We start from the raw sequence: 13,623 nt of genomic DNA on the forward strand, positions 1-13,623 counted from the left end.
TCATGTTCTCCCTGCTGCCCGCCGCGCGTTCTGCAGATGCGGCAGCGTATCCTCAATACCATACCCAACGCCCTGCACCAACCTGCCCTTAGGTTGGCAGGCGAGCAACGGCGAGATGCGCGCCTTCGGCTCGCGTGCTTCGAGTACGTCCGCCTATCGCTGCGCCAGGACGTGCACAAGTGCGCATCTGCTCTTTGCTTATCTTTTTCCCAGGCGACTGGGCTTATACTTGACTCTCGTCACACTGAGCATTGACGGGTGCGTAGTTCCTTCGTCTTGGGTTGTACTTGCTGACGTCGCCTCTAGATGGCTCCGACTCTTGTCGAAGACACCCGCGTCCCCCACTTTGCGTCTCCGACGCATCCCCTGCCTCCCGCGTCCCTACCGCCTGCGCCCCCGCCGTATCCCCCCTCAGTCCTTGACGCCGCCTGCGTGCGCGTGCGCGCGCCCTGGGTGCACGGCTGACGAGCGCGTGCCGCGGGCGTACGACTGATGAGTACGTGCCGCGAGTGAGGGTTGTGCTGGGCGAGGCGCGCAACCCTCTGGTCTAAGTGGTAGGTCGTTGTAATAACTAATCCTGCCCACCCTCTCATGGCTGACACAAAGTTGCACCTGGCCGTGCTACTACCGTGTGCATCGTAGCGTCCCTATGTAGAATTATCATGTAATCTGTAGAATTTCCATTTATATTGTCCATGATTACATTGTGTGTTATCTGACAGAAACCAAGACTATCGCGTTGTCTTTATATGCTTCCAGAATTCACATTTTGCGAGTGCTCGTCAAAGTCCCAATGATTTGCGGTAATATTGTGCAAATTTACTCGCTTTGAAAGGGGTGCAGAGGTAATCCAGATGATCTGCAACAAGGCCGGTTATAACTGCAAATCATGCTTTTCGCGCAGCATTTGCGTAAATCACCACCATACACTTTTCCTGATGTTCTCCTGCACGGCTCTCGCCCTCCTCGTTCTTTACCTTCCGTCTCTCGAAATTTCATCCGTAACTAGCTTCTTTTAACCCGTCAATCCCACGCTCTTTTATATTTATCAAGACCGGAAATACTCCCATTGACTGAGGGGGACAATGCACAGGCGCGTGCTTCTGCAGTGACATCGGTCGCAGCGCTGAAAGAAGCGCACTTCCGCATCGACCCCCGGTGAATAGGCGGTAGAGGTGCGCAACAATGGAAGCAGTCTCTGCCCTATTACCACGGACCGGCCTATCGTAAGGACTCCCAGCGCTTATTGTGAGCGAAATTCGGTACAATGGTCGGTCCCTGCAAGGTCCATCAGCTGCTTCACGGAGCGCATGGACCAGCTAAGTAATCATGGTTCTATAAGTGTATGTCCTCGCTGCAGGTTCGTAGTGTCGCTTGCCTGCCTCTCTTGCCATCGCCATAATTTCCGCACTTTATCGGTCACTTATTCTTGCAGAATCATGTCCGGCGAGTCTCCTCGCAGCAGACGGAATCGGAAGGAGCGTGAGGAGCGCCGCGCCGAGGGGGGAAGACGCGCGCCGGCAGAGTCGTTCGCACGGGAGCGCGGCACGCCAAAGAAGGAGGGAGGGCGTACGACGGGCGTGCGCGTCGCCGAACGAAGTCACCACCTATGTGGCAACACGGAGGAGGGAAAGAGAACCCTCAAGCATCATAGAGCGATGGGCAAGACGGCGAGGGCGACGGTGGGGGATCCATCCCACCTCGACAGGATGGCAGTTCTCCGCGCGACTGCAACTCGACAAGCCGCCCGCTGCGCGAGGCGAGACGCTCGATGGCCCGCCCGCAATGGCTTCTTCCTCAGCGTCCAGCACGCCCTCGACCGCTATCGCGTCATCAGCGAGAATTTCGACCGCGCGCGGTTCTCCATCGGCGCCAACCCTCTCGTCGTCGGGTGCGTGCCCTGGCCAGCGGTGGTGCATCCGAGTCGGCTTGTAGGCGACGATGGCCGAGGCGTTCAGGGAAGTACGTCGTGGGAGGACGTCGAGCACTTCCTACAGGGTGTAAAGCAGATTTTGAGGCCGGCGGAGTATCAGGATCTTCTCCGGAAGGTCAGGCTGCAGTTCCATCCGGATAAGTGGGCGAGTCGGGGGATCCTGGAGAGTGTTCTGGACGACGAGCTTCGCGTCCAGCTACATACCTGGTGTGTGATAGTCTCGCAGGCAGTCAACGCTGCGTGTTGAACGAAGAGGCCTGTCTATGCACTCGCCTGCGTCGTGGAGTCCGCGTCGATCTTGGAGGCGCGGTACCCTGCTTTCCCTTAATTAATATCTGACGAGTGTATGCATGTGATGACGGTTAGAATTTGTGATACAGGAAGCGTAATTCACTGAAACCCCGCTGTATCTCTTTCCACTAACGGGAGCCTCAGAGGAAGCTCGCATATAGTGCCATTGCGCAAGGGGGATGAGATGAATGTCGGCCGAAAGATGAGATTCGGTAAACCCTCAAGCAGCGACTGTCGTTCACAAAGCGCTGATACATGCTTCGATCATCAGATGAGGCGCAGATTTCAGGAGAGCATGACTTCAGGAGTATGTGAACGGTAGGCGGGCGAGCCAGCAAGTCGCCGTCTCGTGCTTGCGCGCGTTCGGCGTTTGCCGAGGACCTGCATAGTTCCGAGTTCCCCCTTTCGGGAATCATTGTTCTTGACTTGAACTCTCACATTGACCGCCTTCGGCTCGGACGCTTCTTAACTTCTATCTGTGCAGTGTCGCTGTAGAAACTCTATGTCTCTGCTGTATGGAACCTTTGGGTCCAACCTTGCTCGCTCGAGTCAACAAGGACCCACTTCGTTGGAATGACGCGCTTGGGACCCATACTCGGAAATCGAAGCTCTTAGCGGGCGTCATGAGCCTCTTTTAATGCATCCTGACTGGCTCTAGCCTCCTGATTTCTGTCTCTTCCCTGAGCCCGACTTAGCGCCTATCGAAGACGGCGCTCAACGTCCGCCCTATCGATTGGCTTACGGAAACGCCAAACCGCCGTCTCTGCGCCTACTACCATGTCTGAAGACGGTCTCGCTTCATTATCTGAGTTTCCAGAAGATGATACCGACATCCAGTCTGCACGATGTACGTCCCTCTTGCCTCGTAGTTTTAGTTCAAGACTTATCATACATATCGATGCGATCACCAAGTCGCCTTTAGCGACGCGGACGTTATCGTCTTTCGCTCCACAGATGGTACCTTGTTCAACGTCCACCCTTGCAATCTGAGGTACACAACGGATGGTCCGCTGGCCGAAGACTTTCACGCCGTACCCGGAGAAGAAGTCCAGCTTCCAGAGGATGCAGCGACGCTGGAAATGCTATTTGGATTTGTCTATCCCAACATGCACCCGTCTCTCGTAGATATACCGTTCTCGAAGTTTGCAGCTGTCGCGGAGGCGGCGGAAAAGTATCATGTAGCGGCAGCTAGAACCTTGTGTCGCGCCATCATCCGATTATCGTAGGCCCCTCCATCGAAGCCTCCACGTCTGCTATGGCTGACCATAACGTAGAGCGCTGTACAAGGATCATCCACTCGAGATACTCGACTTTGCGTTCCGCCATGATCATCGCGACCTCCTCGATCTCGCAGCTCCCTTCTCTCTGAGAGAAGAGGTAGAAACGGCTCGACAGGCGCTATCCTTGCCCATATTCTCCGCCTGGGTATGCCTCTGCGGCTCGTACGCATGTTGTTGTGACTGACGGCTTGGATAGGTTGCCTACCGAGAAGCGTTTATCGCTGCATTTCGATGTGCCAGCATACGCTTCAATGACCGTCACGGTGACGGCGGAAAGACATGTATGTACTGGCCTGAAGTCGTCTTCGCTGTCGATAAGAAGTTGGAGGAAAAGGGCGGCTACTTTGCGCTGAGTGCGGATCCGGATGCTCTCTTCGACGCCGGCGATGCAAAGTGCGCGAGATGTACTTCGAAATCGTGCGCCGGCGGGACCAAGTGTTCCGAGCAATTATCAGAATGGAAGGGCCGCTTCGTCAAGGGTAGATCGGCCATAGTACCGTTGTCGCGTGTCCTCTCCTGCACGAACTAATTGCACACAATGGTGCAGTAACATTGATACCATACATCCCCGCGCGTCAATGTTCCTGCGTTCGCCCGTCAAAACATCCCCCCCTCCCGCGACCACTCTGCATACGGGCCCGACTCTGCAGTCTTGAGTCACTCCTCGACCTCCGCATCTTTCGACCACTGCCTTTCCCCATCCAATATTGCCCGTTAGGCACCGCCGAGCCCACCCGCCCACGCGACGAGCTCTACATTCCAAATCCTTCTGGAAGCTGGCCGGACTGTGCAAGGCAAGCCCGCAGCGCGGACATCAGCACCACCAGACCCGGCGTCATTGCCAGCAAACGCGCTGAAAGGAGGAAAATTCTAGTCTCGTTAACCAGCCTCCATACTGGAGTCTGGAACTACCGTACCGGAGGGTAGTGGGATGACATCGGAGTTTGAAAGCTTGGTTTGCCGAGCGCGGCCGGCGTTTACCGGGTGACGCGACTTCCCCTTCGGGCAGGCCTTGTGCGAGTTATGGACAACCGTCATGTCGACGCCGTATAGTAGTCAATTGTACCCTCATCCGCACGATATGCCGCAAAACTTTCAGTCACAACATGTGCCCCGTGCCGAGCAGACTGAATATGGTGATCAAGTCAATTTTATTCACCTGATGCCTCCGAGACTCACACGGTTTATACCGGTCAGGCGAGCAGTATCGTCCGCCGAGGTATCCGCCAGTACCACCCGCCTCGCCTCCAAGCGCTTGGCAACACCCTGGCTATGCTTACCCTGTCGCTACGCCGCCTGCTATGCCACCATACCCAGCATATATGGGACCACCGCCTCTTCTTCCGCCCTTCGCTTACACACCGCCTCCACTATATTATCCCCCGTTCCCTGCTCGCTGGACAGCGCCGCTACCGCCGCCGCCACCACCACCTCCGCCTCTGCCGCCGCCTCATTCTGTACCCGCACCGCTTACTATGGAGGAACAGTTGGCTCTCGAGCTCGCTCAGTGTGGCTTGTTTCGAGGCCTTGACTTAGACGATGAAGACAAAGAAACCGGCGACGAGGATGACTTTGGGAACGACAAGAATGCTCGACCGACTCTCCGTCAACTGAGATGGCCTCCCTCCGCTTCTAAGGAGGAGAAACTACGCGTTACGCTGAATTTTCTACGCATCGCTGGCTTCGAGGGACTCGGCGGGTTCCTCGCAGACATCTTCGAGGACAAGGTCTATCAAGACGTCTCCGTCACGAAGCAAGTCTCGCACTTTCTCTGCGCGAAAAGCACACGTCCTCGCGAGCATCCAGAAGCGATTATTCGGCAAATCTACTCGCACCGCCAGTCTCAGCGATGGAACAATGGCTGCGAGGAGAAACCACACCTAGGACTCCCTCGCTACGCGCTACCACCTTTGGCACGCCTCTCCGCCATCCCCCAAGAGCCTCAAAACTCTACGCGTAATGCCCTTGACGCATGGGCGCTCGAGATAGTGATGAAGCGGATCCGAGTGGAGGCAAACAGACTTTGCGAACTCACAATCTTCAGGTCGGACGGCACGGCTCCTGACTGGAAAGAGCTCCTGTCTTTCGACGTTCGCTTAGCGCAGGACGTCATCTCGCGCATTGCGCCAACCGTCTTCGCTGTGATATCGACACTTGCTGTAAACAAATCGATAGTCAAGAAGCTTGACAAACACGTCGACAAGGGAGCGGGAGGTGATCAGCTCAAGATCAAGCGTGACCCGTGGCTGGTAGGTGATCTTCAGATGCGCTACTGATTTCTGATTCATTTCTTCAGATATCAACAATTGCAACGCTCATGCTTCTCAACAGCAGACATGCGCTGGTGAACAATTTCCAGCGCATGGTCGGCATTTTCCTCTATTCGTGTAACGCCAATCGCGAGATCCTCTCGCTTACCTCCCGCGTCGCCCTCTCGACCAGCTATAGCACATCGCTGCGACACTTACACGCGCTCGGCAAGGACGCCGCCAACACGCTCCTACGCTTCGGTCAAGCAATCAAGATGGACGGCATCGATTTCTTGGTCTTGATCGACAATATCAACAAATTGCAGCGCTCCTGGGATTCTTCGCTTCTTAAACACGATCAGATGCTGAACGGTACCGCGGCAACCCTCATCAAACTCGAGGACGTTCCCGATGGCGCTCTCGACCAACACCTCCTGGGACAACACAGCGCCGAAGCTACGCGCTCTCGCAAGGACTTGGTCGTAGCCGACCTCGAGGAGCGCCTCGACACCGCTCTCATGCGCAAACTCGTATGCGGTGTCATATTGAAGTCGCTGCTGAAGCACGTACCGGCCTTGGCGACACGTTTTCGCTCCGCTCTAGATGCTCACAACGAGAACCACCTTCGCGTACACCCTCTGAAGGTACGCAAGAGCGAAATCTACCCAATGCGAACCAGTAACAAGGACGAGAGCACGGTACCCGGCATTGCTAGCGTGATCAGCGATCTCGTCGAGGAGCAGCTCGGAATCGACCCTAACGATCTCGATTCACGGCTTCTCTTTTTCTGTGGCGATCTCCTGAGCGTCGACCGTGCACGGAAGCTCAAGGAGGTCTGCGCGAAGGCACCTGGCGCACGCAGCCGCGCTTTTATTCTAGCACTTGCTCAGCTCTTTCATCTAAAGTGGTGCTGGCAGAAGTCGATTATGAGCATGCACTGGTGGGCAGCCGTCAAGGGTGCAGACGGATTGGCTTGCGATGTCGCCGTTCTCGGGCGTGGCAAGTTTAATCACGAGCGCTGCGACTTCTATCCAGGCCATCATATACTGGAAGACAAGTTCGAAGCTATGGTTTGCCATGCACTCCGGTGAGACCTTCTCGTGTTGCATGACAAGCAGCTTGCTGATCTACACCGAAGCCTACTCATCCAGGAGAAGTACGATGTTCCCGAAAACCCCGACTCGAAGCTACTCGATGTACTCGAGCAAGCGTTCGCGAAGGGAGGACTCTTAGCGACCTGCACCTTCGATGGCCTCTTGGACATGGCGGAGACGATATACGACCGATTCTGCTCCCCTCGTGCGAGCGAGTTCGCCTCGGGAGAGCTGCCAAGACCCGAGGTGAAGTGGGGGAAGCCGTGTAGCACATACACGCTTCCAGCAACGTCAACAAGCGCGACATGTACGGCACTCATTACAGGACAATTATGTCGAGTTCCCTGACCGCTTCTAGCCGAAGCTCCCAAGTCCAATCGAGGGCGTAAGAAGGCAAGAGCGACCAATCCCTCGCTCGAGTGCAAAGGCGACCAGTCTCTTCAAAATGACTGTCATTTCATGCGAACAACAGGATGGTACTTGCTCATCTGCGACGGCATTAGCCAGGGGGATATGGGGCACGTATTTTGCGCCCTTGACGTGAGTTCATCTACTTTACTGTGATCTCTTGCTGACGCTGCCTGGCCCAGTTCCTCACCTTCTCATTCTGGGGAGCGGGGGCGACGAAATACGCAAACGAGATGCTAGAAATGGCATGCAACTTTATTTGCGAGTTCCCGCCCGAGTTGAGGGTCGCCATCATGAACAACTACGTTGTCAACCCCACCGGACGCCCCGGTCACTTCCAGGAGCTCGATTTTCTGCAGGAGCACTTCAACAAGGAGATCAAGCATATGTTCACTGAGAAAGCGCACGACTTCGGCGACGCGCATATTGCGGAGGCGATAGCGCTCAACATCAATGGGCTGAAAGCCCTGCGACAGATCGTCGCGGAGACCATTAGCGTCAAGCGCTCCGGTACGCGACATGCAGCCCCCAACAAGGCGCCAGACATCAACCGCCTCGGCGCCCACTATCTCCTAAACCATCGCTTGGAGTACTGCGCGCGGCGCACGCAGCCTTACCTCGTTCCTGATGAATTCTCGGCTGGCTTCGATATTCTCTTCAACGGACAATTCGATACTTTCATCGAACGTACAGCGCGCTAGTACAGTGGATAGGGTTCGTTCTTCTCGCGCATGGTGAGCGCGACTTCATACACAATTTGCGGTACTCACCAACGTTTGGAATGCAGCGAGGCTATTTCTTTTGGATCCTCCGTTTCTTCTGCGCTGTCGACGGACTTCTGGACGGCGAGCGGCGCTTTGAAGAGGTGCGGGAGGGGAGGAAGGTACGAGGTACGTCGTTCTCCTGTGATGATGTGCTCCTATCGCTGAGTCGCATGGGCAAGTGTCCGGGAGGCTGGATGGGAGCGAGGGGCAAGCGGGCGTCTGGACGGGGGTCCAAAGGTGTAGTCAAAGGAGAGGGTGGAGGCGAGGTGGTGGACGCGGTGGAGACGAGGCTAGAGTCGGATGAGGACACCGATGAGTCTGTCCGTGGTATTGACAATGGTTGCGAGGATCCGGAGTGACCTGAGCTCGACGAGTCGGACTCGGAGTCTATTTCCTCCACCTCCTGAAATGCCGCACTGTTGACAACCTCTGACCACAACTCGTCGATTTGCTCCATTGCATGATGAAGAAAATCGAAGAGCAGCCGTCCGTACTGAGGCAAGTATCGCCAGTCCGAAGCAATGGTTGCGAAGGCGTCATAATCCGCGCCACAGACGTGCGCCTTATCGACGAGTTTTTGGATTATCGACGTGGGGAGGAAGAAAGGGGCCGGTAGTTGCGACTCGGGTGAGATCTTGTACCAGGTCGTCAAGCGCCAGCTGGTGATTAGTTCAACGAGCTTCTGCTTGAGCAGGGACGACTTGATAGGCTTGTACGTGCCATCGGAACGGACAGTCGCGCGCTGGGGCTCATCATTCTGAAGCAAGTCAAGCCACTGCTGAACAAGCGCATTGTGAGCAGCGTTGTCGCCAGGCTGGTGAGTCTCGCATAAGCACTCCGACCACGGCTTGTCAGGTGGCCAGGTATCGCCGTAGATTTCTAGATCGACGGCTCGGGAACAGCGCGCTGTAGTGGGATTGCAGTACGCCAATATGTCAGGGTCCATCTGGCGTCGCCTCTCGAAGTCCTCCTTTGCCTTAGCAGTCGTGAGTGGCGATGCATCATCAGCAGTCGAGACCCAGCGTGGGGAGTATAGGATGAACTTCCCGGGGCCTCGACGGCCGACACGCCCACGCCGCTGCTTGAGGACACTCTTGTCCTTGACGAGCCCGAGGGAGATCGCAGTAGACAAGTCGAGGTCAAGGCCGTACGTGAAGCTCTCTGTGACGATGCCGATACGTATGGTTCCATTGTTGAAATCTTCGACCCACTGCGTGCGCTCCGCCTGAGTCAATATGGAGTTGTATTGACGGACGGCGACCTTCCTAGCCTCGTCATGCGGCAAGCATCTGTCGAGGAGACTGTCAAGATATCGCTCGAGCTGTAGTCCATCCTGAGTTATTGTATCCACAAAGACAATGGCTTGCGGTATATCTGCGAGCGATTTTGCTGTCGGAGGGATGAGCCAGGAGAGATCGTGAAAGGTGCCTTGCGTCGTGGAGTGCGAGAGGAAGCGAGTGATGTATTTGACGTGTGGTAGATCCTGGGAATAGCTTGCGTCGACGTAGTAACCGGGCAGGAAGCCAAGTTTTCGCGTGATAGAGGAGCGGAGAGCAGTAGGGACACTTCCAGATACTGCCGCCCAGACCGTTTCTCGACGGAGCACTGCCCGGAGATTGCACAACAGCTCGTAGTGGGACCGAAACACAGTGTCGCTCATGACAAGATGTGCTTCATCTGTTAAAAGCCATCGAACCTGCAGATCAAATAAGACACTACCAGCACATTCATTCCAGTGCTTACCTTTGCCAAAAACTTCGGCTTCAGTAGTAATTTCCTGAGCCCATACACAGCCATCTGCGGGCTAACTACTGCCACGCGAACATCGTCTCCTTGCTCGAACTCTTGAAGCGGGTCAGGCCCGTTACGAGGGCGCACGGTGTCTTCGTTGATGACGATGCTTCTAATTCCGTACTTTCGTGCAGTTTCCGCCTCGAAACAGCGTCAGCGCATCCATGTACCCCATTAGAGAGAAGAGCATACATGCTGCTCAGCGAGTGCCTTTGTCGGGACTATCAAGATGCCTGCTGCCTCCTCTCCTCGAGCTTTACTCGCTATCAAGCCTGAAAATAAGACGAGGCTCTTCCCTCTCCCAGTCGCAACCGAAAGGAACACGTCCTGATTGCGGACAGCGATCTCATAGCCTAGATGATCCTGAAAGTCTCGAAGACTGCTGTTGCCGGAGGCTGAGCAGAGGGTCTTCTGCAGCCATTCGTGCGAGTTAACGTCGAGAGGTACTTCTTGACTCATTATCTACGCGCATATACCCGGCGAAGCAGAGAGTACAATGGCGGTGAAAGGCAGAATCAATTGGCTACCCGAATAGGTAGTAGCTATCTCCGGCCGGCCGTCGGCATGTCGTCGGCACCTTGGATTTCAAACTCCGATGCGATCCTCTGACCCTCCCGCCACGGTCGGCCAAGACTAGAAAATTCCCCGGATTGCCAAAGCGGTGCAAGGTTCCAAATTTCCCTTTCAGGGAAGCGTTATTCTTGACCTCAACTCCGACTCGAACACTGCTCGTGGCGTGTCGCTCTTGCCACTCGCGCGCTATGCTGCGCGGAGCTCTGGGATCCAGCTTTTCTTGCTCGAGTCGATAAGGGCCGCTTCGCTGAAATAACACCCTCCGGACCTATACTGTACTCGGAAATCGAAGCTCTTAGTGGGCGTCATGAGCCTTTTTGGATGTACCCGGCTTGGATTTACTTCCTCGTGCTGACCTTCTCCATGCGCCTGACCGTCTTGGCGCCTATCGAAGAAAGCGCTTAAAGTCCACCGTATCGATCAGTCCACGGTTGCGAGTCTGCCCTCTCTTGATTCTTTCCACCATGTCTGACGACGCGAGAGCTCGAGAGACCGGTACCTCGACCCCTGACCGTCAGTCAACCCGATGTACGTGCAGAACTCGAGCAGTACCGAGTTCACGGCGCTGATGAACGTACTATACAGTCGCCTCGACCGATGAGGACGTTATCGTGTTTCGATCCATCGACGGCACCCTCTTCAATATCCATCGCTGTAATCTACGCTGCGCGACAGATGGGCCTTTTGCGGAAGACTTCCCACCCACGCCGGGAGAGAAGGTCGAGCTAACTGAGGACGCCGATACGCTCGAGACCCTGTTCTCCTTCGTCTATCCCGGTGTCTACCCAACGCTGGTTGACATGCCCTTCCACAAGCTCGCGCTCGTCGCCGAAGCGGCGGAGAAGTATCGCGTCGCATCGGCGATGGCTATGTGTCGCGTTACAATCCATTTGGGGTGCGTCTGGTTCATCTTGCGTCGTTCACTATGCTGAGCCCACATCAGAGCGTTATATAAAGAACATGCGATCGAGGCTCTACAGTACGCTTATAAGCACGGCTACGAAGACCTTCTGAATCTTGCTGCCCCGTATTCTCTCAACACGAGCGTTCGGGACGTTCGCAGAGTCTGGCCACTTCCCCTTATTGTGGCATGGGTGCGTCTGACATATGTAACTCTCGGGTACTTCTCATGATTTTACCAGGCGGAATGCAAAGAAGCGTGGCTACGCGCTTTTCGCGAAGATTGTTATGAGATTCGACATCGTTTCCAACATCACACTGGTGGTAAATGTATGCAGTGGTCCAAAGTGGTGAGCGCTGTCGACGAAAGGGCGTCCGATGCAGCTTCTCGGGCCATATTTGTGGATTTGGATGTCTTGTTCGACGGGGCGTCCGAAGGTGTGGCCTGCATAGGAGGAACATACGACTCTCAGAGTGTTGCTCGGTCAAAATGCTACATACAATTGTATGAATGGAAGGAGCTAGTTCGACAGAAGACCTCTGCTATACCATCATTATCCACCTTTATCTCGTTATCGTAGTCTTAATTAACACCATTGCCGCGAGTTCACAGCCGTAAGATCCTACTAATAGGCTAGCCAGTATTTGAAGTCTCCCAACGCAATATTCTTCACCCTCCCGAATATCTCTGTCGTGTCAAGGACTATGGATATTAGGGGCCCGCGATGAGGGTTCACGTAGACTTAGACTAATCTTGTGGGTCCTTATGATGCCCGTCACGTGCGTCGCGCGAGACGCCGGCGGACGCCGCATCTGATTCTGTCTCCCGCGCTCATTACTGCCAGCACCGCTCAATGATATCCTGCTGGCTCCTGTCCTCTGCATAGGCATCTCCGTGACGTCTCAACTACTTTGTCAACTCTTGGAACGAGATCACCAACATGCATAATCTCAACGTTCTTCGCGACACGATGGATTCGTACACCGTCGAAAGGACGTAGCCTCTACTTAACAGACATCTCGAACCCGCGATACCGTACTTGATACACTCATACCTGAACCTAATCTCTGCGCCGAGCTTCTACGAGCGCCTGACCATCGCGGCGCCTATCGAAGCGAGCGCGTCAACGATCTCTCTATCGATCGGTTTACGACAGAGCCAACATCTTTGCTCCTGCCACCATGTCAGAAGAGAGAAAGACTGAAACGGACGGGTCTCCAGAAGCTGTTGACCGCCAGTCACCGCGATGTACGTCTTTTCAACCTCTGCAGGCTTGTTTTCCGCCCTGAGAATCGATATTACCATCTAGTCGCGTCCACCGACGAGGACATCATCGTCTTTCGCTCCACGGATGGGACCCTCTTCAACATCCACTCCTGTAACTTGCGGTGCACAACGGACGGTCCGCTTGCCGAGAACTTTACCGCTGTGCCGGGAGAGAAGGTTCAGCTCACGGAGGACGCGAAGACGCTGGACATGTTGTTCGGATTTGTCTATCCGAGTCTGCATCCGTCCCTTGTGAATATACCGTTCCCCACTTTTGCAGCCGTTGCCGAGGCTGCGGAGAAGTACCACGTAGCGCCGGCGAGAACGGTGTGTCGGATCATCATCCGAGTATCGTGAGTCTCCAGCGAGCGGCCGATGGTGCTGGCTGATCAAGCCCTAGAGAGCTATACAAGGAACATCCGCTCGAGATACTCGAATTCGCTTTCCGCCATGGTCATCACGATCTCCTCGATCACGCGGCTCCATATTCTTTGAGGGTGGAGATGAGGAAAGCTCGACAGACCCTATCCTTGCCTCTATTTGCTGCCTGGGTGTGTCCTTGTCCATCAGGACGCGGTATTCTTGAGCTGACGAATAAATCATAAGGTTGACTATAGGCAGGCGTTCAACGACGCCTTCTGGTGCTCCGACATACGCTTTCGCGACTGTCACGAGGGCAGTGGGGATCCGTGTCCATTCTGGCCCGAGGTTGTCTTCGCTGTCGATAAGACCTTGGAGAAACAAAGGGGACACTCTCCGTTGTATGCCGACCTAGACGCTCTTTTCAAAGCTGGGAAAGTAAGGAGCGTACAATGTAATGTCAAAGGAAGTACAAGCGGTACCGGCTGTTCCGAGCAGTTATTGGCCTGGAGGGAGAGCTTCATCAGGGAAACGTCATCCGTTCTGCCATTGTCACGTATTTTCGCCTGTACTAACTGATTGCGTGCAATGATATATTGAGGTACCATCGTAGACACCAATTACACCTGGCGAACGCGAGGGCGGTGGTGAGGGCTTTGTATCTGGATGTGGGCTAGCGAGAATGCAAAAGGACAGGAAGGGTTGAGTGGTGA

General features: G+C 55.0%; 7 protein-coding genes across 7 annotated transcripts; 6 read left to right on the plus strand and 1 right to left on the minus strand.

The window, feature by feature from the left end:
* Positions 1 to 2: 2 nt before the first annotated feature.
* SCHCODRAFT_02591409 (uncharacterized protein) lies at positions 3 to 699 on the plus strand (the record flags this gene model as incomplete). Its single annotated transcript, XM_003026953.2, has 5 exons — positions 3 to 46; positions 93 to 179; positions 214 to 258; positions 307 to 554; positions 607 to 699. 4 exons carry the CDS (start codon positions 3 to 5, stop codon positions 491 to 493), a joined length of 363 nt encoding a protein of 120 aa, XP_003026999.1. The 3' UTR covers positions 494 to 554; positions 607 to 699.
* Positions 700 to 1,378: 679 nt separating this feature from the next.
* SCHCODRAFT_02752836 (uncharacterized protein) lies at positions 1,379 to 2,180 on the plus strand (the record flags this gene model as incomplete). The annotated part of the gene is made up of 1 exon (XM_003026952.2): positions 1,379 to 2,180. Exon 1 carries the CDS (start codon positions 1,440 to 1,442, stop codon positions 2,178 to 2,180), a length of 741 nt encoding a protein of 246 aa, XP_003026998.1. The 5' UTR covers positions 1,379 to 1,439.
* Positions 2,181 to 2,908: 728 nt separating this feature from the next.
* SCHCODRAFT_02641439 (uncharacterized protein) lies at positions 2,909 to 4,121 on the plus strand. The gene is made up of 4 exons (XM_003026951.2): positions 2,909 to 3,071; positions 3,137 to 3,446; positions 3,499 to 3,649; positions 3,701 to 4,121. Exons 1-4 carry the CDS (start codon positions 3,002 to 3,004, stop codon positions 4,031 to 4,033), a joined length of 864 nt encoding a protein of 287 aa, XP_003026997.1. The 5' UTR covers positions 2,909 to 3,001; the 3' UTR covers positions 4,034 to 4,121.
* Positions 4,122 to 4,979: 858 nt separating this feature from the next.
* On the plus strand, positions 4,980 to 7,956 carry SCHCODRAFT_02693120 (uncharacterized protein; the record flags this gene model as incomplete). Its single annotated transcript, XM_050346845.1, has 5 exons — positions 4,980 to 5,753; positions 5,801 to 6,840; positions 6,892 to 7,154; positions 7,206 to 7,387; positions 7,438 to 7,956. The coding sequence occupies 5 exons, from the start codon at positions 4,980 to 4,982 to the stop codon at positions 7,954 to 7,956; spliced, it is 2,778 nt and encodes a 925-aa protein (XP_050197580.1).
* A 91-nt stretch (positions 7,957 to 8,047) lies between these two features.
* Positions 8,048 to 10,269, minus strand: SCHCODRAFT_02591419 (P-loop containing nucleoside triphosphate hydrolase protein; the record flags this gene model as incomplete). The annotated part of the gene is made up of 3 exons (XM_003026847.2): positions 8,048 to 9,715; positions 9,763 to 9,951; positions 10,003 to 10,269. The coding sequence occupies 3 exons, from the start codon at positions 10,267 to 10,269 to the stop codon at positions 8,048 to 8,050; spliced, it is 2,124 nt and encodes a 707-aa protein (XP_003026893.1).
* Positions 10,270 to 10,453: 184 nt separating this feature from the next.
* Positions 10,454 to 11,959, plus strand: SCHCODRAFT_02555161 (uncharacterized protein). Its single transcript, XM_003026950.3, has 4 exons — positions 10,454 to 10,911; positions 10,969 to 11,278; positions 11,327 to 11,477; positions 11,526 to 11,959. Exons 1-4 carry the CDS (start codon positions 10,848 to 10,850, stop codon positions 11,862 to 11,864), a joined length of 864 nt encoding a protein of 287 aa, XP_003026996.1. The 5' UTR covers positions 10,454 to 10,847; the 3' UTR covers positions 11,865 to 11,959.
* Positions 11,960 to 12,147: 188 nt separating this feature from the next.
* SCHCODRAFT_02641447 (uncharacterized protein) lies at positions 12,148 to 13,533 on the plus strand. Its single transcript, XM_003026949.2, has 4 exons — positions 12,148 to 12,532; positions 12,594 to 12,903; positions 12,951 to 13,101; positions 13,157 to 13,533. Exons 1-4 carry the CDS (start codon positions 12,466 to 12,468, stop codon positions 13,487 to 13,489), a joined length of 861 nt encoding a protein of 286 aa, XP_003026995.1. The 5' UTR covers positions 12,148 to 12,465; the 3' UTR covers positions 13,490 to 13,533.
* Positions 13,534 to 13,623: the final 90 nt, after the last annotated feature.

The sequence above is a fragment of the Schizophyllum commune genome (genome assembly GCF_000143185.2).
Source record: "Schizophyllum commune H4-8 unplaced genomic scaffold SCHCOscaffold_13, whole genome shotgun sequence".
NCBI classification, from domain to species: Eukaryota; Fungi; Basidiomycota; class Agaricomycetes; order Agaricales; family Schizophyllaceae; genus Schizophyllum; species Schizophyllum commune.

Excerpts from the sequence above, each read along its gene's own strand:
- SCHCODRAFT_02641439 (XM_003026951.2), top strand. The coding sequence starts at position 3,002 with ATGTCTGAAGACGGTCTCGCTTCATTATCTGAGTTTCCAGAAGATGAT. Across the intron at positions 3,072-3,136 it reads CGACATCCAGTCTGCACGAT|TCGCCTTTAGCGACGCGGAC; the intron begins GTACGTCCCTCT and ends GCGATCACCAAG. Across the intron at positions 3,650-3,700 it reads TGCCCATATTCTCCGCCTGG|GTTGCCTACCGAGAAGCGTT; the intron begins GTATGCCTCTGC and ends CGGCTTGGATAG.
- SCHCODRAFT_02555161 (XM_003026950.3), top strand. The coding sequence starts at position 10,848 with ATGTCTGACGACGCGAGAGCTCGAGAGACCGGTACCTCGACCCCTGAC. Across the intron at positions 11,279-11,326 it reads CGCGTTACAATCCATTTGGG|AGCGTTATATAAAGAACATG; the intron begins GTGCGTCTGGTT and ends AGCCCACATCAG. Across the intron at positions 11,478-11,525 it reads TTCCCCTTATTGTGGCATGG|GCGGAATGCAAAGAAGCGTG; the intron begins GTGCGTCTGACA and ends TGATTTTACCAG.
- SCHCODRAFT_02641447 (XM_003026949.2), top strand. The coding sequence starts at position 12,466 with ATGTCAGAAGAGAGAAAGACTGAAACGGACGGGTCTCCAGAAGCTGTT. Across the intron at positions 12,533-12,593 it reads TGACCGCCAGTCACCGCGAT|TCGCGTCCACCGACGAGGAC; the intron begins GTACGTCTTTTC and ends ATTACCATCTAG. Across the intron at positions 13,102-13,156 it reads TGCCTCTATTTGCTGCCTGG|GTTGACTATAGGCAGGCGTT; the intron begins GTGTGTCCTTGT and ends ATAAATCATAAG.